Genomic DNA, 24,192 nt, shown 5'->3' on the forward strand with positions numbered 1-24,192 from the left:
CGTAAACTATGTCAGACCTAAACCACAGATTCTAAAATGGGACTTGAGATGGAGGTTATGATCAATGGATGTAATCTATATGGAGATTAAATGGGTACCATCTTATCAGTCATGATACTTGACTCTACCTGGACTTCTCAGGTTTTCCCCAATTTTTGCTCTGGTAGTACACTCTTCCGGACCTGTCAGCTGCAATCTAGCACACATGGAGGTTCAAAGAGCCTAACTGGTGCTGTTCTATGAAGGAAATTGCAGGTGCAGGTATAAACTAGCATTAGTGAAAATGATACATAATTGTCCCTCCAACATGATTTGGATCAGGTCTAAAGCCTTTGATAGTCTCAATTACCCTATTACCCATTACCCCTTTAGTCCAAAAGCCCTGCCTGTAGCTTTCAGGTTACAACCCCTTTTTGCTGGTTCACTCTGCTTGTATCTTCCACTACCGATTTATCTCTGAAGTCCAGACTTCCAAAATATACTTGTAAGAAAACAGTCCTTGACTTTATAGCAGAAACTTGTATGACCTCCGTATTTGCCTCTAGGAATCCTATTCTCCCCTGTTCCTTTCTCTTCTGTACTTGTCCTGTGATTTTTCTGCAAATCTCTCTTTATTCCAGTACCAGAAGCCTGCATGCTCTTCATAATGATATTTTCCCATCATTACACATGTACTTAAGCACATGGGTCCTATTAGCTTTGTGTCACCTGCTTTAGAGAGGTGCTTACCACATGTCAGCACATCACAGGCAATCACAATTTGGATCCCTAGAAACTCCTTCATCCATTGTCTTCCAAGAAATCACTGGAAATATTAAAGTCCTACATTTTCATTTTAAAATCCCTTAGCCCTCTCTGGGGTGGTGGTCTTGAATCCATAAACACATTAAAGAGAAAACGATTTTGCTTTAAAATATTACACACAATCTCAAAGAACATATTTGGCCTTGGTAGATGGATGGGCTTCCAAGGAGAAGCAGAGATTGAGATCCTTGGTACTTGGTTCAGCTGAGTAACTCAACCAAAGGACACCTCACAGAGAGAGACAGAACCGGGAAGATGTTCAGTGCCAAGGTGAGGGTACAGTGAGGGGAATGAGCCTCCCCGCTGCTCATTGATTAGCATGAAGTCATCTAAGAGAGGCTCTGTGCTGGATGCTGCTGGTACAGCAAAATGCCTGGTGTATACACCCCAAAGATCATGGTCCCACTGGAAAGAGTGTCCGTGCTTTAGGTGGTCACAGTGGGAACGGTAGGCAAAGCTGCTGGGGCTGAAAATGGGTGTGGGGTCGCCACCCCCTATCCATCCATCAGCTCTCTCTCAGCAACTTAGTGATGTTTTGCCTCCTCTGTGCCAGGTGCTGAAGAAATGACAGTGAGCAAAGCCAGACACTGGCCCTGCCCTCAAAGAGCTCACAGCCTGAATTCTCTTATGAGGTTAGAAATCCAAAGGGAATTCATCTAAAGAGGGCACTCACTTTAGGAGAAAAGTCCAAAAGATCAAGCACTAACCTTTAATAAAGCACAAGTCCCAGGTTATAGCTGAAAACTACCTCCAAGCTTCCCTCGTCCATTTCAACACTGTCAGCATTCCCCAACGCCATAGAGGACTGAATTTAGAGATCCCTTCCTCTGGAGTTCTGTAGAATTTTCATTCCTGCTTATGCTGTCTCTAGCATAATCTTTTCTCTCCTCCCAATCCACACTTGCCGTCTACTTCTTTCATAGTATGTGAACTAGAGGTGATGGCAGGGATTTTGAGTTGGATTAAAATAGGCATGGTCCTTTAACATTTTAAATATAACTTTTGAGATGGATTTGGATCTCAGCATTATCATGTTCCAAAAATCATAAAGGAAATTTCATAAGATAAATTTATCTTTGAGTTTTGCTACTTGCCAGTTTCACTAAACATTTGGAAGGCTGGGTGGGCTTCATTTTATATTGGGCTTTTGGAGACTCTGTAAGCTGTAGTTAGGCTGTATTGTAACACAGGGCTAAGGATTCAGATCACAAAGCCCAAACATTTGGAGCTCAATTTAAGGTTCAATGTATAATTCTGACAACATTCCACTCTATTTTCATCTCACCTTGCACATATCAGGCCTTGTAGATAGTTTCAAGGCCTCTGGTTGAAAAGAAAAGGCCAAGTAGCCAGATATGCACACAAATTCCAAACAAAAGGTACAATGATGAGACCAACACACCTGAGGTAGCTATGTAATTATTTGTCTACAAAATGTGTCTTAAATAAAAGAAAAAAATCCTCCCTGGAATTCCTCAGAGTTGAAAATTTAAAGGTGACTCAAAATCAGTTCTTAACAATTTCCTTAGAGGACTGTGTATCGCAATGGCACTATTGGAAAAGGTAGTGGCATACCTTTTAATATGCGGTGCTATAAGTGCTATGCATAAAATAAGAAGCAATGTGTAGGCAGTAGCAATTAAATTGCTTATGCACTCAAACATTTGCCTTGAAGTATAATAAAACTGAGCATGAAATGAAAGGTTCATGCAGGCCTATGAGCAAAACAAAAACAGAAACCCAAAGCCCACCCCAGCACCCCAGTCTACCCCCGCCCTCCCCAGCCACCCTGCCAGTCCCCCCCACGTTCTTCCTGTGGGCTTAAAACCCTTCTGTTTTGGAAGACCTACAGGCTTCATACATTCACCTGGTGGCTCATGAAGACCAGAAACACTGTCATAGAAAGAAGCTCTCTGAATATTCTGAATCTCTAAAGCAGAGAAACAGCAAAAACAGGACAGAAGAGCAAATACACAAACACTTCAGTTAGTGTGAAAGACATTCGACAGCACAAGTCAACTTTGAAATCGGGCTACAAAAGGAGCTAGTCCAAGGCAGATCCCATGCAAACATGACTGTTTAGAGAATTTGCACATTTGGATAAAGTTCTTTATAAAATAGATTAATGCTAAATCAAAAGAGCACATTCCCAACTCCTGGTGTGAGCATTATATGATATCAATGTCAAATGATTAGCCCATGTAAATGCAAGATGACATTTATGAGGAATAAGGCACTATTTGAGTTGTCTATCATAAAAATATCTTATCGTTAGTAGTTCAGGGCACGACTGCAGTGAAGTCACAGCACTATGGCGAATGTAAATATCAATGGCTTTTACTGTCAAAAATTATGCTGCTGTGTAATTTTACTTCCAATACAGATTTTCGGAAATATAATTTCCGAAAAATAATTTGAATAACAGATAACTACCATTAAGGAAAACAAAATTCAAGTTCTGTTGTAGCAAAATGTTAAAATAATTTTGAACTATAAGCGAGATTATACTTATTGATCATACTGTTACTCATGAAAATATCCTAGGAGGTACATTGACATGAAAATGCAATCTTTAGGATTTTTTTTTCCTCAATATAAGCTTTAAGAAGTGCCAAGAAGTCCTTTGCAGCTGGTAAAGAGATCCCAAACAACATCTTTTAGCAAAAAGTAGGGCATTATAAATCTCTAGGGCAGGGCTGCCACCAATAAATCTTATTTTTCCTGGTTTGGCCTTGAGAAAACTCTAAAACTCTAACACAAACTCTACTTTTTTTCTTTTTCTTTCTTTCTTTCTTTCTTTTTTTTTTTTTTTTTTTAGTTGAGACAGGGTCTCGCTGTGTTGCCCAGGCTGGTCTTAAACTCCTGGGGTCAAGCGATCCTCCTGCCTCAGCCTCCCAAACTGCTGGGATTATAGGCATGAGCCACCGTGCCCAGCCATAAACTCTATTTTAACACAAAATGTTTCATACTCTAGGTGTTGTACCTTCACAGGCAAACTATATTCATATATCATATATTCATCTATTCATGTTCAACTTGTCATTTTCTGCTTTTGCATTTCAGTGGCTCTAAAAAGAGGAAAATAATGTTTTTCCAGGGTTATTTTTCTAGAGAAAAATTGCTCCTCTTATCCCGAGATCCCTATATCCAGAGTGAGCAGTGATAAATCCTCCACCTTAGAACCCTCTTTAAACTTCTGTGCCTGCCACTACTTTCTGTATGAAACAAGCTGTCCTCAAAATTGGACAAACATGGTACTGCTTCTCTGCCTGCTCCTCACCCTGAAGAACAGCGCCTCCCAACAGTGAGTGGCCTCTGAGATCTTCTCTGTCACTCAGATGAAACTAACTGTCCACCTAAGCTGAAGAGCGACAGCACCTCCTGCTAAGAGCAGCATTATCAGGAGAGCAAACATGTAGGAGTATTCCAGAGCAGAGGCTAGCAGGGCCAAAGCAAACCTGGGGTAGATAAGATATCCCTTGGCTTATTTTGACAAGAATGGCCAAAGCACTCCCAACGGCATATCTTTGGAAAGACAAGGGCCATAAATAGGGCTGTGCAAACATGGCATCTGTGAGTCAGAGCTGTGGACTAAGTACAGATGAACGGGGCTCACACCAGGGCTGAAGGAGCTCAGCAAGGCTTAGAGTTTCCTCTAAGCATTTCTGTAATCAAATCAATAACTTTCCTGTATCTCTTAAATGGAAGACACAAAAGTGCAGGTAAGGAGTCTCCAGACAGGGTCCTACCTGTAAGACATAGCATCTGTGATCTGTAATTTGTATGACATCCCAGCCTCCCACCTCCACCCTTGCCCACCAAATCTTATATACCTACAGCTTCTGACCTATTGTTGCTAAAGCCCTCTCCAGTATCTGGGGCTGGTAAGACCTGAAGTTAAAGAAGAAAGGAAGGAGGAAGTAGGAAGCTGGGAGCCAAGAAAAAGACTAGCTCAGTTCTATTACTGCATCTGTGTATATCCTGGTTTCTCAACTGGATCACTAGCTCTTGGGAGGCGGGGGACATGTCTCTCATTGCTTCCAGATCTAGCTCACAGATTATTGCCATGGGAAGCACATAATTAGGTATGTAGAATTATACGAATGGGTCAAGTGCTGAACAGGTGTTTCCAACACCATTTTTGGTTAAGGGATATAAGACAAGGACTAAAAAAGGGTTCATAGTGTCAGAATAAATATGTAATAAAGGACTTAATTTCCATGCTTATAATGTCAGTGGTCCCAATACCTGTTTTCCTTCAAAATGAAGAGAAAACCAGTTTTTGAGGCTGGTTTTCAAAAACCAGGAAAAACCCCGTTTCCTCTGTTCCTGTTTCCCAGGCATCATCTCCACGCCCACTGTCATCTTCAGTTGTCCCATATTCAACTCCTCACTTCCAGGCTCTTTCACTCCAATCTACCCAAAACACACTGCCTGTTTCAGTTCTTCGAATTCAGAATGGGTCACTACCCAAGGTCACAAACCTACTGATGCTATTTATTCAGCACAGTCTCAAGTCCAAATTCCACTAGAGACGGGACATGAGGACTCTCCAGTCTAGCCTTAACCTACCATCCCGGCCTCATTTCCTGCTCACTCTTCTCTGCCCCAGCCCTCTCTAAAGCCAAATGGAACACTCCTCCTGAGCTATGATTTTCCACCTCTCCACTGTGATCATTCTGTACTTCTTCTCCTGCCAACTTCATTTCTACAAATGCCACCCCAGACACTCACTCCTAGAGTCAGTTCATGCAAACCTTCTTACCCGTTTAAGGCATAACCGGGCCATAAATGCTCATAAATTAGTGCTGAAAACACTGTGTGGCACTTAGTAGGTGCTCAGGAGATGTTAGCTTTCATTGTTTAATCAACAAATCATTATTCTCCTTTAAGGACAAGGAAAATTCGCATCCTCTCATCATGATATTTTTCCCTTAGCACCCCAGAAAAAGGTAGTCCCTTCCTCTGTTGCCCACCCCTAAAAATTCACTGTACCATTCCCATGGCATTTATCACAGATCCACTTTGCATACTGATCTCATTCCTTCTGCTGTGTTCTACGACTTTACAAGGGTATCCGGAGGAGAAGCTGAACATGAGGAGACTTTGTAACCTACACAGTCTCCAACGCTGTCACAGCTGAAGTGATTCCTGAAGGAATGCAAATCCTTACGACTGCAACATTACTCCTCCCTCTTCTTCCTCACGTATTTCCCATCCACATTTTCAACTCACCAGCGCTGGCCTTTCTAGCACTGTAGACCCTGTACAACAACCTGAGCTCAGAGGTCTTTTTCTGTTCTCGTCTCAGTTTCTCATATCCCACTCTTAACACTGCCTATTGACAAGGTGAAGAGGAGCTCAACTCTGAGGATACTGTAAGTTCTACTGCAGCTCCCTGCTTCTCTTCCCAGTCCTCACACGACATCCCTCGACTGACTAGGTCACTGGAAGTGACACTGTGCACTCAGTAGTCAGTTGAAGACTTTCACCTAAAGGTACAAAGATTAAAGGCTTCTGTTTTACTTGTTGGAAAGCTCGTCCTTCCCCCAGATCCCTCCCCTCTTTGCTATGTCTCAGGCCCACAGTCTGCTCCCAGGACGCATGGGTGCCTGTGTTCAGTGCATCCCCCCCTGCAGCTCCCTCACACTGACTTGATCTGATGGACACAGTCATTCTTAAGATGATCTTTTATAGGGTCACATTCCCCCTAGTCACTTTCTCTGTGTCCATTCTTCAATTCCTGTCTCTTTCCTTTGGCCCCAATTGCCCTTAGCCTCCTTCTTCTCTGCTTCCATTCCTTTCCCTCTACCTCTACGACAGCTAGATTACAAGGCTTAAGATGCTATAGAGAAAGCAGATGTGACCCAGGTTACTGAACAGGTCTGGCCTCAGGGTCAAGGTCTAGGCAGGGTTAGATCCAGGGCTAAGGTCCTGCATGGCCTGAAGCCAGGCAAAGAATAGAGCCAGGATGAAATGTAGCAGGTGAGCTGAGCTCTAGAAGATACTGGTTCCTACAATGCATACAGACACAGAGACATTTTGATTTTCTGATACTGGTAAAATCTTCTAGTCTACAATAAAAATCACCAAAATTCTTCAACTGAGGTTCATATAACAAAAGAACTATGAGGACTGATGGAAAGAAGAGCAACTGATCTGTATGCAGGCAATCTGAGTTTATCCACCAGCCACTGGGTGTCGGGGTGGGTGCGGGTGGTGAGGAAGGACGTAGCTCAGCAGGCCTGACACAGGGAAAATGGAATGAGCAGGCCTTGGGTTTTGTGTCCCAGTGTTCCTGGATTACAACTGAATTGGGACTGCGGTGGCCTGAGTCATATGTGTATGTCTTTGTGGCTCCGGGCCTAGAATGTTTCTGTACTCCCTACAACATCTGACCAAGAAGGTAGATATCTCTGTATTCATTTCTTAACCCAAGTATTCTTAAAATGGATAAATTCCGATATAATGGCAGCCCTGCTCTAGGGAAAGAAAGATTTTAAAGTAAGAAGTATATGTATCCATATATATGTAAAAGAACCATCTATAAACCTTAATTATAAAAGATTCCAGCCAAGCATGATTACAAAGATAAGCACTTTCTTACCATCTTTCCAAAGCTCTGCCACAAATCTGTCTGATGACTGGTGCAAAAGGGTGGCCACGTTGTCATTCAGGGGGTCCATATTCTTCATCAGCCACTCATCTGCCTTATAGTCCACCTATCCCGCACCAAAGCCAAAAGTGGTGAAATGGAGAACACAAAACCAAATGCAAAAACAAAAACACTTTAAGCTTCAACCAGAAACTTTTATACAACAGTCCCCAAAATGGGCTGTCTGAAAGACCATATGTTTGTAATATATACTGTATTTGTTTATAAACGTTTATCAGCACCTTTGTTACACCTTCATAAAAATGTAGCAAAATTTCAAACACAGCCATTTTAATCCAGTTATTCAACATAAGAGCTCTTACCTTCCCTGCATAATGTATAATGCAAAAATCAGCTTTGTCTTTTAGTTGTCGAGGTTTCTGAAACTTGGAGTGGGAACCTTGCTCTTGAACCAGTTTTTCAACAAAGGTTTTATCTGTGGCTTTAGGGAACCAGCATTCTTCATCCAAAAGGGCCAGTACACCAGGAGGGTTCGCCTGATAATGACAGGCAATAAGAATTCACAAGTTTTGCATGCCACTTTAATACTACTGAGTTTGGCACTTAAACTTCTAAAACAATTAGTTTTATGAAGATCCATGGAAAACAAATTGTTAGGATGGAAAGGAATGTCTAAGCCATAACAAGTTTATAATTCAAACACTGACATCTCAAACTGCTAAATAAGTACTAACAAGAAAACAGATGAGTAACTTATCTCAAACTTATAAATACTGTATGTAAATTGCAAGTAAATGAATTCCAAGCAGATGGCCCCACAAAAGTGGCAAATAAAAGCTGCCAGAAACGCAGTGGGAAGTGGAGAGATGAAACTGAATGTTTATATTCAGTGACTGGCTGGAGAAATCATTATAACACCTCAACTAACGAGAATGCTTCAAACATTTTATATCCTAATCAGTTTAAGTTTCTGTTTAAGTAATTTTTAAATTAAATGTATCACTTTATATTTGGCGAAATATTTTAAACTATTATTAAGTAGAATATATGGAAATTGATAAACTAAGTCATCAATTGCTTTATATATTTGTTTTAACAGGCATTTGACAATCCATTTTATGTGATTCAATTATTACTTCATTGAAAAAAAGTAGCACTTTGGGAGGCCGAGGCAGGTGGATCACGAGGTCAGGGGTTTGAGACCAGCCTGGCCAAGATGGTGAAACCCCGCCTCTACTAAAAACACAAAAATTAGCTGGGCATGGTGGCACATGCCTGTAGTCCCAGCTACTCAGGAGGCTGAGGCAGGAGAATCGGTTGAACCTGGGAGGCAGAGGTTGCAGTGAGCTGAGATGGTGCCATTGCACTCCAGCCTGGGCAACAGAGCAAGACTCCGTCTCAAAAAAAAAAAAAAAAGTGCTAGATGAATCCATAGAGACAGAGAGTGGATTAGTGGCAGCCGGGGGCTGAATGAACAGAATGTGGAGTGACCACTAATGGGTATGAGGTTTCTTTCTGGGGTGATGAAAATGTGGCAGGATTAGGTAGTGGTAATGGTTCCACAACTTTGTGAATATACTACAAACATCACTGACTTGTAGTTTTAAAAGGGTGGATTTCATGGTTTGTGAATTATGTCTCAATTTTTAAAAAGGCCTAGAGCTCACCATTGTCTGGCGTGACTTCCTTTTTGGAGGTAAATGACACATGAAAGCTAAATAAGATATTTAAATAGTGATGGTCTATTTTCTAGTGCTTCTGGGCCATCATTTATTGCCACACTGCAAATATGGCAAGTGTGTGATACAAAACTGAACTCGTACCAGTTCTAGGGCACACTCATGAAATCAGCTTTTTAAATAAGCCTCTAAGATCAGTTCTCATCAACTCACAAAACCTTCATATTTACTGGCAAAGAGTTGGCAATACACACAAATGCTGTTTTTAAAAGTAGCTAGAGGCTATGGTTAAATATAAATGAAACAGTGTAATAATGTGGTCAGAGAAAGGAATGGGTGATCTGAATGCCAGCGGGTGGAAGCTGAGGGAACCCTTCTGCAATGGAGACCCTTACCCCAGGGCTCCTCCACCTGAAAGAATTGTCAGGGTTTCAGATCAGCTAAAAAGAAGACAGTAATCTGAGGCAACTGGGATTAGGTCACTTTAGAGGAGCTCAGAGTGGCTGGTAACTCAATCCACCCCAATCACACAACAACTGTGAGAAAGGAAGTTCCACATTAATATTAATATAACAGAAACATCCTCCTTTTACCCTTTTACATTCTTAACCACTTTTAATGAGAATTTTCCTAAATTCTGACACAGTATCTCAAATAAAATTTGTATTTTTTCTAAATGGCTTGGTGACAGCATGATTATGAATATCATTACTGTGTCTCCTTTTTATTTTTTCCACTTCATCCTTCAATGTCAAGATCACTATTATCATTGCTTCTGTGAACTGGGTATTTCCAAGAGTTGTAAGCTTAGAAGCCTGTGTTTCTGAATATTGGTCATAGGTTTTGTGAACTCAGAGGCTTGCCTGCCACCAGCCCACAGTCTGGTGAGGCAGGGGCTGGGATTATGTGAGATGAGCTAAGCCTGGCACGGGCCTGTCAGGTGCCACCACAGAGGATGTTTTTACGGCATTTTCCTTCTAGAAAATATTGTTTTCACTCTCCATTTTGCAAGGAACATCAATGGGATCATTATCCCATGTCATTCCACAGGCTGTCGTTAAATTCTCCATCATCACAAACTCTCATGGGGTTTACAAAATGTTATGTTTTTATTTTTTATTATTTTTTGAGACGGAGTCTCGCTGTTGTCCCCCAGGCTGGAGCGCGGTCATGCGATCTTGGCTCACTGCAACCTCCACCTCCCGGCTTCAAGTGATCCTCCTGCCTCAGCCTCCTGAGTAGCTGGAATTACAGACACCCGCCACCACGCCTGGCTAATTTCTTTTTGTATTTTTAGTAGAGATGGAGTTTCACCAGGTTGGTCAGGCTGGTCTCGAACTCCTAACCTCAAGTGATCTGCCTGCCTCGGCCTCCCAAAGTGTTGGGATTACAGGCGTGAGCCACTGCGCCTGGCCATGTTTTTATTTTTTAATCAGATATTTCTATGAATAAGTAGAATAATCCTCAAATTGAGGTAAAGAGTGAGTCAGCATTAAATCTTGAATTCCTTCCCTCCCCTTTCTGAGCTCTCTCTCCTTTAAATTAGGACTATTTAGGCAGGGAATAAAGGGTCCACTCTAAAGGCTGAAGGAAGAGCCTAGAAGTGCCAGTACAAAGAGTATAGGAAGGAAAGAAGGAACGAGTTACCTAGTTCTACTCATTGCCCGTCAGTGTCTGGGCATAACTGGTGACTAGGAACATTCATGACTTCCCAGCTCCAATACTTTCTGAATGTCCTGGCTGCTGTGGTTTCAATGTGTTCCCCGAAAGTTCACATGTTGGAAACCTGGTTCCTAATGCAGCAGTGTTGAGAGATAAGACCTTTGGGAGGTAACTGGGTCATGGGGCTCTTTCCTAGTAAATGGATTAATTATTCATGGATCAACGGGTTGTTGAGGAGGTGGGTTAGTTATCATGAGAGCGGGTCTGTCATAAAAAGCCAGTTTGGCCATTTCTTATGAGCCCCCCCCGCCGCCCCCGCCATGTGATGTCCTGTGCCACCTCAGGACTCTGCTGAGAGTCCCCACCAGCAAGAATACCCTCATCCAATGCAGCCCCTAGACCTGGGACTTCCCAGCCTACAGACTACAAGAAATCAATTTCTTTTCTTTATAAATTACTCCATCTTAGTTATTCTGTTATAGTAACAGAAAACAGACCAGGACACTCGCCAAATAACTTCCCTAAAATACCACTTTCAATGTGCTGTTCACCTGCTAATTTCTGACCATAAAACTCATCCCTGAATGCTCCCTGCACAGCATCCACACCTGTAATACCTTCCACAACACTGCCAGCCTACTTTGTGGCCTTTGCCTTTTTCCGAATTCACAGAGCATCACTTAAGAGTCGTACCCAGGAACCAATGAGCTCACCACTATGTTGTGTTCTGTTTTCTGGCTTCAAGATCAGGTTCTTGAGGACAAAGGCCATGCTATATACTATCTCATATCCCCATGGCACCCCCAATCTGCATTTCCAGGCCATAATTGAGGATTTAATAAATTCTTTTCTTTTTTTTTGAGACGGGGTCTCACTCTGTCACTCAGGCTGGAAGGCAGTGGTGTGACCATATCACTGTAGCCTCCAACTCAGGGCCTCAAAGGATCCTCCTGCCTCAGCCTCCTGAGTAGCTGGTACTACAGGCACATGACACCATACCCGGCTAATTTTAAAACTTTCTTGTAGAGATGTAGTCTTACTATGTTGCCCAGGCTGGTCTCGAACTCCTGGTCTTAAGTGATCCTCTCACCTCAGCTTTCCAAAGTACTGGGATTACAGGCATGAGCCACCACACCTGGTCCAATAAATTGCTATCTGGATCTTATTCTACCACCACAATATTTACACATAAGGCCTGGAAAATAATTAAAAACGTAAACATCAAACCCTTTCTACTTCACTTTTTTTTTTTTTTTTGGAAACAGGGTCTCACGCTGTCGCCTAGACTGGAGTGCAGTGGTGCAATCTCGGCTCACTGAAACCTCTGCCTCCTGGGTTTAAGTGATTCTCGTGTCTCAGCCTCCCGAGTAGCCGAGACTACAGGCACATGCCACCACATCCGGCTAATTTTTTGTATTTTTAGTAGAGATGGGGTTTCACCATGTTGGCCAGACTGGTCTCGAACTCCTGACCTGACTCAAGTGATCTGCCTGCCTCAGCCTCCCAAAGTGCCAGGATTACAGGTGGGAGCCACGGCACCTGGCCTTCTACCTCACCTATTTTTGCTTGGAGTTAGTTATTAGGGTTGAAATGTTTAATTACTTTACCCCATGATTTTCACCTTTAGAGTACAATTATTGTGTGAGAGTAAAAAAAAATATGAAAAAATGGTATATAAAGTATTTTGTCCTAGAGGATTTTGTCCAAAAGAAATGCAATTAAGTAACATTAAGAAGAATTAATATTTGTAAGACTCATTTAAAGGTCACAAAACCATTAGATTTAAAAACACTCTAAAAACATTTTAAAAATTAAGACAGGTAATTTTCCATTTGGAAGACTTTCGGCACAATTATTCCTATAAAGATACTGACCTAGCAAATTTTATGGGTTCTCGTCCATCCTAAAATAAAACTGCAGGTACATAATCATTATATTCTTAAAATGTAGGACTTCCAATGTCATACGGACGCATATAATGAGCATCTCAAAAAACGTATCATATAGTCATCAATAGTACTAATGTGAAATACTCCCTTCCCTTATTTACATAAATGCCCAAACAATTCTTTAGGTAACAAAGCAGTGATGAAATATAATGAAGTGTGTTCATGTGCTTGTCTATGCACAAGTTACCTGGAAGTCACTACAAGCATGCCACCTCTAAATGACCCTACAAGCTACAAAGAAGCAACTATCCTCACAACTATAAGTAATTTAAGATTTTTGCTCTAAACGTGCCTTGAAAGGTAAAATTATTTCTTATGTATTATAAAAGCCAAATGAAAATTATCCATTGCTTTCCTTAAACTCAAATTTCTAATGTGCTGGAACTACATCTCTAATAGGGGTGAATGTCTTCTAGGTTCTTCCTCTTCCCGATGTGCCACTGCTCCTCCTGACTGCAGGTACTGTACCATCCACGATCTCTAGCCATTAGACCTCCAACACCTTCAAACATGAAGAACACAAGTGGCAACCAGAGACTGAGCGGCAAGAACCAGAACTGCTTCAAAGCCTGCTGCACCTCCTAGGAGAAAACTCTGCATTATTCAAACATACCTACTTAACTAGTGTTAGAGCTTTCTCTACGTTACAGATATCAGTGCTTAATCACATTTTAGTTTTTCTTGTATTTTGGCAGATAGAAAAATAAAATAAATGAAGCTGATACCTTGTTGAGCAAAAGCTAACTGATAAGGAGTACAGAACCAGACTGTCAATACTTGCTTGAGATCACATGGAGTTGAGTTCCAAAAGTGAATGAGTTATACACTCAAAGCTTGAACGTGAATGAGTTCTATGTATTTTTACAGAACATTAAACCACCAAGAAAAGAGTTTCTGATGCTTTCTAAGATTGCCACTAAAAACACATCTGACAAGACTTCCCTGAGAACAAAAACTTCAAATTAAAAAAAAAAATCTGGCAAAATAAAAACATCTTTGTACTTTAAAAGGCCAAACTTTAGTTATCTGCAAAATGGATGTACATGACATGTCTTGTTCTCAGCTAAATAAAGTGTCAGGTGGAGCTCCACATCCTTTGAGAGGTACACACAAATGCCAGCACACAGGGCCATCTGCAGTCTGTGCGGGCCAGAGCCCACTACCCAGTATTCCTGTGCAAGCAAGGACAGGAATCAAGCTGCGAGGAGAGCTAAAGAAGGGTTTTACTGGCGTGCTACTGACTTTTAAATTCTGTAGCTATTTTATCAGAGTATCATCTTCCTAGAAAATTTAGATCAGAAAATTATTTCACCACTGAACAGACTGGGTAATTTCTGTCTTGGGTTATGCCACTTAAGGTCACTGCTTGAGTGGAAAATGAAAGACAGCGAGCAAGTGAGCACTCTTACAGGTCTCTCTATCAGGTCGATGCATGGCTGCAGATCCAGCCCGAAATCGATGAAGTTCCACTCGATGCCTTCGCGCTGGTATTCCTCTTGTTCCAGGATAAACATGGTGTGGTTGAACAGCTGCTGCAGCTTCTCATTGGTGTAGTTGATGCAAAGTTGTTCAAAGGAGTTCAGCTACAAATGTCAAAGGGTAATTTTCCAAACATGGGGAGGCAGAGGGAAAACGGGAATAATTAGTCATGTAGTTACAAAAAATTTTTCATTAAAAATTACTAATTAGGCAGGAAGTACATGATTGCTTCTATCTAATGACAGTGACTAAACCAAGGGGGGTGGTCTCCCAATCCCTCTCTCACACACAGCCTTTTTGAAAAGGTAAAGAGAAAGAACATACTGTCTATGGCTGCATTACTGAACTGCTAAAATGAAAAGATAATAAACTTAATATGCTAAGTGAATGCTCTGCAAGTAAAACAATTCAGTTCTTATTAGTGAATGGTTAAGGACTATAAATAAATAAATGAGACAGTAAGAAAAAGAAGAAAAACAAAGGCTTGGAAAAACCAGAGGCAAAGGAAGGCGAACAAGGTGGTGGGCGCGCTTCTGAGCTGGGGTGGAGAATACATCTGGTTCTGTCCCACTCCACTGTCACTCAGGCTGTGGGCTCTAAGGTGAGGTAGGAAAAGAGTCATCTTTACTGCATGGAATTGCTGAGAGCTCAGCCAGGCCTGGCACATGGAATGCGCTTAGTATGAGGCTATCGCTTCTCTAAGCATTCCCTTCCCTTATCAAATGTTTGACCTTTGCAATATCAAAAGTGATATTGGACTGCCCTCATAAAGTGAATTTAGGCATTTTTCATGTGTTATTGTCATTTCTGTTCCTTCTCTGTGAACTCTGCCCATTTTTTAAGAGAAAAATTGACTGGGCGAATGCATAGATGGGTGAATTAATAGGTATAATTTTCTTAATCATCCTATACACTAGAAGTGCTCAACCTCTTTCCTGCTTCTATACTGTTCACACAAGCTGCATGTGCCCATAAATAACCTCTTTCATTATAAAAAGTGATTTTCAATTAAAGAGGATTTAACCCATCTCCAAGGAGTTGATTTACAGTCTGAAAAAGCCATTCCAATCTTTTCCATTCTCCAGGAGCTGTTAAATTCACTATTTCAGAATGAGGTCATGCAAGGAGGGCAGAGGCAGTGCTTGCCTTGCTCAACACGGTATTTCTGGCACATAGGACAAGCCTCGTATTTACAGACTGCTGGATTCTGCTTATTCATGTTCATGTAGGTGAACTTTGCTTTGCCTCAGGATGATGACATCCTATTGCTCTATTTAGCCTGGGCCATTACAAAGAATGGTGTTTTTTTTTTTTTTTTAGGAGTCTCGTTTTCTTGCCCAGGCTGGAGTACAGTGGCGCAATCTTGTTTCACTGCAACCTCTGCCTCCCAGGTTCAAGCAATTCTCTGCCTCAGCCTCCAGAGTAGTTGAGATTACAGGCGTCTGCCACCACACCCAGCTAATTTTCGTATTTTTAGTAGAGACAGGGTTTCATCATCTTGGACAGGCTGGTCTTGAACTCCTGACCTTGTGATCCACCCGCCTCGGCCTCCCAAAGTGCTGGGATTACAGGCATGAGCCACTACGCCCGGCCAAGAATGGTATTTTTAAAAATGAATTTCTACTTGTCTTCCATATTTAAACTACCAATTATAATTGTAATTGATTTTTAAATCAATAATGCATGGTACAAAATTCAAAGTGTACAAAGAATTGCACCAGTTTCACTTCAATGACACTTACTTGTTCTCCCTATTATCAACCAGTATCTCCTATTTTTGTGATCTTTCCAGAAATATTCTATGCACTGAGAAATGTGTGTATGTGTGTGACCTTGATTTTTTTTAACTTAACAATGTATCTTGTTATGTTGTGGGATCTTTCCTTAGTGTATAAAGCCAGTCCATTCTTTATAATGGATGTGTAGTATTCCACTGTATGGAGCTATCACAATAATTTGAACCAGTTTCCTAAAGGTGGACATTTAGGCTTTTTCTTTCCTTTTCTCATGACAAATAACACTCACTGGACAACTTAGCATTTTTACCATCTACATAAATGTAACATTTTCCCATCGAGAACAGGGTGTGTCACTTCACTTGTTCAAGTCTTCTTTTCTTTTTTGCAGCAGCACTGTAAAGTTGCCTTCATTTAAATCTTGCCCATTTCTTTTAAAATTTATTTTTAGGTGTTTTGTCTGTTTGTTGCAGTTGGAAATGAGGTCTTTACTTTCACTGTATCTTCTGATCATTTATGTAGAGGAAAGTGACAGATTTTTTTAATGCAATTTGTACCCAGCCACTTTTCGTGATTTCTCAATTTATTTACAAATCAATACACCTTAAAGCAATCTCTTAGAGTGGCAGTGGAAGGTTCAGTATTTATGAGGATAGACTTATAATTTTAAAGGGGTTCATTTTAAAATAAGACAATTCAATACCCAATAGTGACTAAAGTAACACATGGATAATCACAAAAAGCACTTAATATTTGTGCCTTACTATATTTACATAGTTTACATCTATATTTGTGGAAATAAAGATATAAATTTTTAGATGCCCCAAATTTTATGCACTTCTCTGAAAAACTGTAGCAGGTGTGTGACTGTGAAGCTTTTCTGCACTGATGATGAGTATAAGTGTTTGGACAAATCTAGTCAGATCAACAGTGAAATCTATTGTTAAACCCTGGTTATATCTGCAGTACACAGATCACTGCCTGTCCTGGCGCGTCCCTCTCACTTTGCTCCTCTCCTGATTCCCCAGCCAAGCCCCCGTCATCTTGCCCTGTTCTACAGAACACTGTTCTACTACAGTGGTCCCCTTGATGGCCTCTCGACTTGGCCCCACACTCTACTCCACATCTCCAACTCCTCTCTCCCTCTGGTCAGCTATATCCAGTCAAACTGGCTTTCTAGCAGCTTTGAATATTTGATAAGTTCTGTCCCATACAGGACCAGTGGAATTACTCTCATTATGCTGGGAAACTGACCGAGGCTGGCAGCTTCTCATCCTTCAAGTAAGCCTAACTGTTGCCGCTGCAGAGGCAACCTTCCCTGAACAGCTATCTCAAGCTGGCCTCCCAGTTCGATCACAGCACCCTTTCACTGCATTCTCACAGACCTGTGGATTCACTGGTTATTTGCCATTTATTGTTTGACTCTACTAGAATGGCAGGGACTCTATCCCTGGTGCCTGGTATGTAGTGGGCACACGGCGAGCCTTAATATTTGTTAAAAGAACAAACAAAAAGAAGGAAGAGGAAGAGGAAGAGGAAGAGGGGGAAGAATACCTCAAAAATTTCAAATCCAGCAATATCCAGGATTCCAATGAAAGATGCTCCCTGACGTTTGGTCCTATCCAGAGCTTTATTGATGCGATGAACGAGCCAGCGAAAGAGCCGCTCATAGGTAGCTTTTGCCAATGCTTCTACTGCAAAATCTGCCTGTAATTAAATCACAACAACCTTTTATTCTGGAAACAATCTCAACAAAGCATAAATAGCTGTTTTATGGAATTTAATGTTATACGGCACTCAAAAAATCTGAGATGGCATTCACTACTTAATCATGTCTCAATTTTACACATCAATAGAAGGCAATATTAGAAGAATTAAATGAACACTGGGAATAATGAATTTGTGGGGATGGGTAAAGATGCCTAATACAAATAAGCTCCTCCCCATGCGCCTGGGTCCTGGGCAGCACTGTCCGCCCGGATTCAGCTCAGTTAAGCTAGCACTTTCCGCTGTACCACCCAGCACAGGGACAAGGTGGCAGGGGCCCTTCTGCTGGTCTGGTTCCCGAAGTATGCAAATTTGTCTACTGGATTACCTATCTACCTGGGGAAAATTGGAGATTATAATTTGACATTTACTTTTTTAAAAAAATCACCTTAAAAAAAATTTTTTTTTTTTTAATATGGAGTCTCGTTCTGCTGCCCAGGCTGGAGTGCCGTAGTGCAATCTCGGTTCACTACAACCTCTGCCTCCCAGGTTCAAGCAATTCTCCCATCTCAGCCTCCTGAGTAGCTGGGACTACAGGCGCACGCCACCATGCCCGGCTAATTTTGGTGTTTTTAGTAGAGATGGGGTTTCACCATACTGGTCAGGCTGGTCTCAAACTCCTGACCTCAGGTGATCCGCCCACCTCAGCCTTCCAAAGTGCTGGGATTACAGGTGTGAGCCACTGTGCCCGGCCCCTTTTAAATTTTTTTGAAAATGAAAAAGTAAATATACTAAAAAAAAACTCAATCAGTGCCTAAAAACACCCACGTAAGACAGTTTGTATTGATTCAGTTTGTTACATGTCAATCAGAAGGCCAAATGGCCACAGCTTATCATTCAAACAAATCAGTAATAAGAATGAACATGAAACCTACTTGTTCTTTGGTCTGGGCTTTTTGCACATAGTCTCGGCCGACCTTGATCCGGGGAGTCAGGATGGCCCGAGTAAACTCCATCACATTCATCCCAAGAAGATGGCAGAGTTTCTGCGCAACTGAAGTGTAAAAAGTCTCCTAAATCCTACATTTTTTACTTATAATCTACTCACAATATATTCAATAAACACTAGAAAAACCTTAGTAAGAATTAAATTGTATTAAGAAATAAATAAAAGTCTTAAAATCAGACAAGTTTTAGGTCTAATGAAAAATACCTTCCATCCTTTCAAATTAATACACACTCATTTTTAGGCTACAAGAGATGGCTAGTCAGCATTTGACTGCCTTGCCTATTTATTCATTTTTTTAGAGGCAGGTTCTCACTATGTTGGCCAGGATGGAGTGTAGTGGCTATTCACAGGCGTGATCTCACTACTGATCAGCACGAGAGTTTTGACCTGCTCCATTTTCAACTTGGGCTGGTTCACTCCTCCCTAGGCAACCTAGTGGTCCCCTGCTGCTGGGAGCCTACCATACTGATGCTGAACATAGTGTAGACAACCGATAGGCATTGCACATGACAGCCTAGAACTCCTGGGCTCAAGCCGTCCTCCTGCTTCAGCCTCCCGAATAGCTGGGACTACATGGCCACCATGCCCAGCCTCCTTACCTTTATAAGAGTGACCTGATCCTCTTCTAGTTATGGGTCATTAAAAAATTTCAAAGCCAAGTTATACTAATATATGCCTTACTCTGCATTTTAGATGGCTCCATTTTAAGTCTATTTAACCATGGAAAAGCCATACGGAGGATGGAGGCCCAACCACCAATCAAGCTACTTTGATTGAATGACAGATGAATGGTCCTGGAAATCAACAGCCCTAAGAGGAGGTGCCACAGCTTGGCCAGAAAACAGTGACCAAGAAGTAGCAGGAGAGGCAGGCCCCTTAGAAGAGCCACACAGAATTAAATTGTTATCAAGCCTCAAATTGGTTACAAAAAAGGATTATTTCAAAGGCAGATAATGTGACTTTATGTCAGCCTTCACCTGCGACAGTGGATTGTGGATGCCTCCATGAGGCAAGATAACTAACTTGTTGGAATAATCAAGCAGTCAAGGCAATATATAGATTCCTCACTTTTTCTCTCCAGACCATCTGAAGCAAACTGATATACATACAATATATATGTATATTATACATACATATATTTAATAAATATATAATTTATATCCATATTATATTTATATATTTATATTAAATATATATTTAATAATATATAATATATATATATTTGGGTCACAAACTTTTGTTCCTGACCAATGCAAATTTAAAACCATTTTCAACATTTAAAAATGGGAATATGTCCTATTAAAATCTAGATTTCCATTTTTCTTTGAAAAGTCACTTATATTTGGCAATACTGGGCCTGTAATCCTGGCAAGGTGCACACTGGCTGGAACTCAGCAGCTGCAGCTCCCTCTCAGGGAAGCGTGTGGCCTCCTGTGGCTGAGCTCTCCTCCCTGAATTCCCAAGGCCTCCTCCATGCTAAGGCAGAGACCATTGCTACTTTTCATCCTACACCCTGTCCCCTGTCCTCATTTATAGAATCAGAGGGACCCTTGTGTAAATACACGAGGTTGTCACTCTACTTGAGGGTCCCTTCGGAAATGCTTCAGAGGTGCTTTTACGCTTGCAATGTAACATCTTAGAGAGCACAACAAGCCACTGAAACAGAAATAAAGTCAGTATTCATCAGTTTACCTGTATTTTCTGGCATGGAAGCTTGATCAGTATTTCTCTCCTTTTTGAAAGAAATATTTCCAAACTGTAGCACTGAAGATACTACTTTAAGCATTGCTTCATATTGGTAAAAAGAAAAAAAAATTAATATTGCCTCAAAATGTAGCAGAAACATATTCTCATTTATTTTGTGCTAAAAATTAGCTATACAAAACTTTTCAGTAGGATATGTCTTTTCAGGATTTCATACAATTCATTAGTTTCCCAGTCATTTTCTAGTTTAGGTGATTTACCCCAAATGTATAAGTCTTAGGAAAGTGAGTACCAGAATCTTAGAGAAATCACACATACACAGAATCTCTTCATGGGAGAAGCCCATTATGTGCATTGCTTCCATGGTCTCCTGGAAGTTATCTTTGTCTTGCTGTCCCGGAATAGGAATATAGCCATTGGAGAGAAACCGGTAGTTATTAAATCCTTCAAGAAGCAAATCAGCTAAAAGGAAATACAACAGAAGAAAATTTAATAAATACTCATGAAGACAACTAAGCCATACCTGCATTCAAACTGCGCCAATGTCACAGAAGAGCAGTGCTCACCATGCAACCCATTGCCAGCAAAATGTTTTTTTTCTTTATATATTCATGTAAATACACAAACATACATTTTTTAATTATCTGTACCAACGAAGGAAAATGATGATGTTAACAACGCAAAAACCTTAACAGGAGTTTTGGGGATGGCAGTTTGTACAATATTCTATTTGAAATCAGTTAGCTAGGAAATGATGTCAATTTTCCAGATGACAAAACTTTATTGTTTTCAGATTTAAATATTTTAGCCCTCTTTTTTGAAGGAAAGCTTTTAAAACCATATTCTATATTCCTATCTTAGCAAGTAGTTTGCAGCAAACACTATGAAGTAAATATGAAAACTACCATGGACATAAGCTAAAGATACAGTGATGTGGACCAAGCCAGTCCCGAGCCCAGCAAAGGCCCTGAAACACTTTCTCTGAGCCAGCTTGCTTGGTGGTGAACTTGCCTTTAGAATGATGATGTGATGTGGTACAGAGACTATTATAACAGGTACCAGCACTGACTACTTGTATCGGAGCCACGAATTAAAGAGAACTTACTCTTTTGACAAATGCATTCTTGAGAGCCAAAGAATATTTCTCAGGAGTGCTCAAAATAGCAGGGCTATTTATCCTTATAACAGATATGCAAATGTGCTCCCAGCTTTCTTTGTGACTGGCTCTCTTGCTCTTCTGCAGAGAATTTCTGCAGGTCACCCTGTCCCCTTATTCTTGTCTACATCACATTTAACTTCTACAGGGTACTGCCTGCTGCTTTCTTTTTCTATTTCTTTCAACACTTTGATCATTTTAAAGAATTTACTCCTATTGCAGTTATTGCCAGTCTGAAAGCCTAAGCATTTTCTTCTCTTCAGTGTTACAGACTGCAGAATCTTGAATTTTTAGTCTCTCCTTAGCAGTAACTCTATTTTTTTGTTGCTTGATTTTTCCCTTGCAGGTCTTTCTCTGATTAATTTTTGGGTTCAAAGGTTTCACAGATGTCGTGGTTAGCAAAAGCCTAGACGCCAGATGAGAAAAGTTTTACTGTATATGTGTCTATTTTGATATCTAGATAATATATATAATAATCATGCAGAAACACTAAATTTGAGAATCAGAAGAGATGGGAAAGTTATGTGTCTTCTCTCCCTCAATATATTTCTAACTCAGCAAAATTCTGACCCAGACCTGAGCTCTCCTTTGTACCTGCCCAACTGTAAATTTCTAGTCCTTGTGATTCATGACATTCAATCAATCAATCAATATCCACCACAGGCTCTTTCTAGTACTAGTGGAAGTAGTAACATATATTCCGTTGTAAATCTAGAAATAAAAATATTTATTCTACTTAATTTATTAGGTACATTTCTTTTCCCTTACTTTCATATTTTAAAATGTTGAAACAGAGTTGTAAAATACACATCATTTGTCTTCTACTTTAAAAATTTTTTAAAAAGAAATAAAAGTACAAAAGATTATATTATCTACAATACCTGCCGCTTAAAATAAATTACTTACCCCATGGCGTGGAAGTTCAATTTCATTTTGATTTTCATGATTTAACCAGCTGGAAATTTGGTGTTTTGTGTGTAAAAAACTGTTTCCCAAAATTGTTTTTTCTCAAAAAAATATTAAAAGGGATATTCCAGTGAATATAAAATAGTAAAAACCTTTGTAACTTACACTTTAGGTGTTCTCCTGCACCAGATAACAACTGGTAAAAGATATGAAAAGTACGTTCATCTTTTGCTTGACGAACAGCACGAGACTTTTCCAGAAGGTCTGAGCAAAGACGGTTAAGAATTAAATTATTTAATATAATTCTTAAATAAATAAAGGCCCTCTTTCAGTGTCTGTAAGATCATAAAACATCTTCTTTCTCTGATATATGTAAACTATCCTGCAATGAACTATTCTAAATGACTGTCTTCCATCTGTGAAAAAAGAAAATAGATGCAGCTTACGTTCCTCACTGATCTTCCAGAATCATTGGTCTGGGAAGGAACTTAAAGATTATATGTGCTTGCCTCACTCAGCTCCACTCTACCCCATCCTTCCCCTAACTTGGATTACATTCAAAGAATACCACACTATACGAGGAACTGTAAGAAGCTATTAAAAATGAAGTACAGTTGTTTAAGGCAGGAGAAGCTCTATAATACCAGATTAACGCAATTTTATAAATAAGGAAGCCATGGTATAAGGAAATTAGTCAAAATAATGTAGTTAATAAGTGGTACAGTTAGGAATCAAAAACTTGGCTTGACTCCAAAATGCATGCTGAGAGTGCCCACAATGCTACCCTATTGAAAGCCTCCTACATGAGAGGCACTCGCCCCTTCACACTCAGCAGCACATGTAACTTTCCCAAATGCCTTGACAGCTATGATGAGATTAAGCACTAGTCTTCCCTCTGCTGCTCTGAAGAACCAGTGTGGCCAGTACCTACGCCTGCTGCTACCCACCCGGCCTGGGCTTCCCAGGGGGCAGGTGGCACAGTCCCCAGCAGCTCCTGCATTTCAGACCACTGCACACCCAGCTGTGTATCTTATCTGGGGCTCAGATCCACAGTTCTTGATGCTCCTGGAGTGCCTATGGGTTGACAGTCACACTGGCATCTCAGAGAATGTGTATCACAGCTTTGGAAGATGATTGCCTCTCGAGGTAAACCTTCCCTGGGGCCACCAAAGTGAATTAATTCTGTATGTGTCAGATAGCCTGAATTTTAAATCAGACTATCCGACACATCCTCCACGTCTGGTGAAAGACACACTCATATGAATCATGCTCTGATACACCTATATGAAGAAAGCTGAACTGCAGATCCATTCTCCTGTCATTTTCAAGTATTTCCAGATTTTGCTGGCTGTGAGTCTATTTGGAAGCATAAAATACTGTTCTTAACCAGAAAACCATGGTCTATCCCTTGAAGGACAGAAACAATGTATTTCTATCACTGGAGATTATTCTAACAAGTACCCGAAAATTGTCATCTATCTTTCTAATTGGCACACTATCATTCAGAACCATTTCTATTTTATTACATCTCTAATCAAATATGTTTTACCTAGGTATGTATGTACATACACATATATAAACCTTCTTATGGCCATTCTATGCAGGTGGTATTTCTTAGGACTATTCTATGTATTTGACATTTTACTTTTTTCTCCAGCTTTATTCTACTTAACACTAATTGAGATTACTTTAACTCTGTAATCTTATAAGGATGATTTCAATGAGTACATGCTCATCCTTCTAATATCAGAAGTAGATGGTAAAAATTGGGCTAACAGCAATAGG

General features: G+C 40.5%; 1 protein-coding gene across 4 annotated transcripts in view; it reads right to left on the reverse strand.

The window, feature by feature from the left end:
- The window catches only part of MYH10 (myosin heavy chain 10), a 154,983-nt gene that overhangs the window by 53,579 nt on the left and 77,212 nt on the right, over positions 1-24,192 (reverse strand). For all 4 annotated transcript variants that reach the window (XM_054456792.2, XM_063657069.1, XM_054456798.2 and 1 more), the window contains 8 exons: positions 22,573-22,671; positions 20,664-20,807; positions 20,334-20,429; positions 18,568-18,686; positions 17,480-17,632; positions 14,120-14,293; positions 7,783-7,956; positions 7,412-7,526 (listed from right to left, as the gene is read on the reverse strand). In XM_054456792.2, coding sequence (XP_054312767.2) covers positions 7,412-7,526; positions 7,783-7,956; positions 14,120-14,293; positions 17,480-17,632; positions 18,568-18,686; positions 20,334-20,429; positions 20,664-20,807; positions 22,573-22,671 — 1,074 coding nt within the window. The remainder of the gene's footprint in view (positions 1-7,411; positions 7,527-7,782; positions 7,957-14,119; positions 14,294-17,479; positions 17,633-18,567; positions 18,687-20,333; positions 20,430-20,663; positions 20,808-22,572; positions 22,672-24,192) is intronic.

The sequence above is a fragment of the Pongo pygmaeus genome, chromosome 19 (genome assembly GCF_028885625.2).
Source record: "Pongo pygmaeus isolate AG05252 chromosome 19, NHGRI_mPonPyg2-v2.0_pri, whole genome shotgun sequence".
Lineage (NCBI taxonomy): Eukaryota > Metazoa > Chordata > Mammalia > Primates > Hominidae > Pongo > Pongo pygmaeus.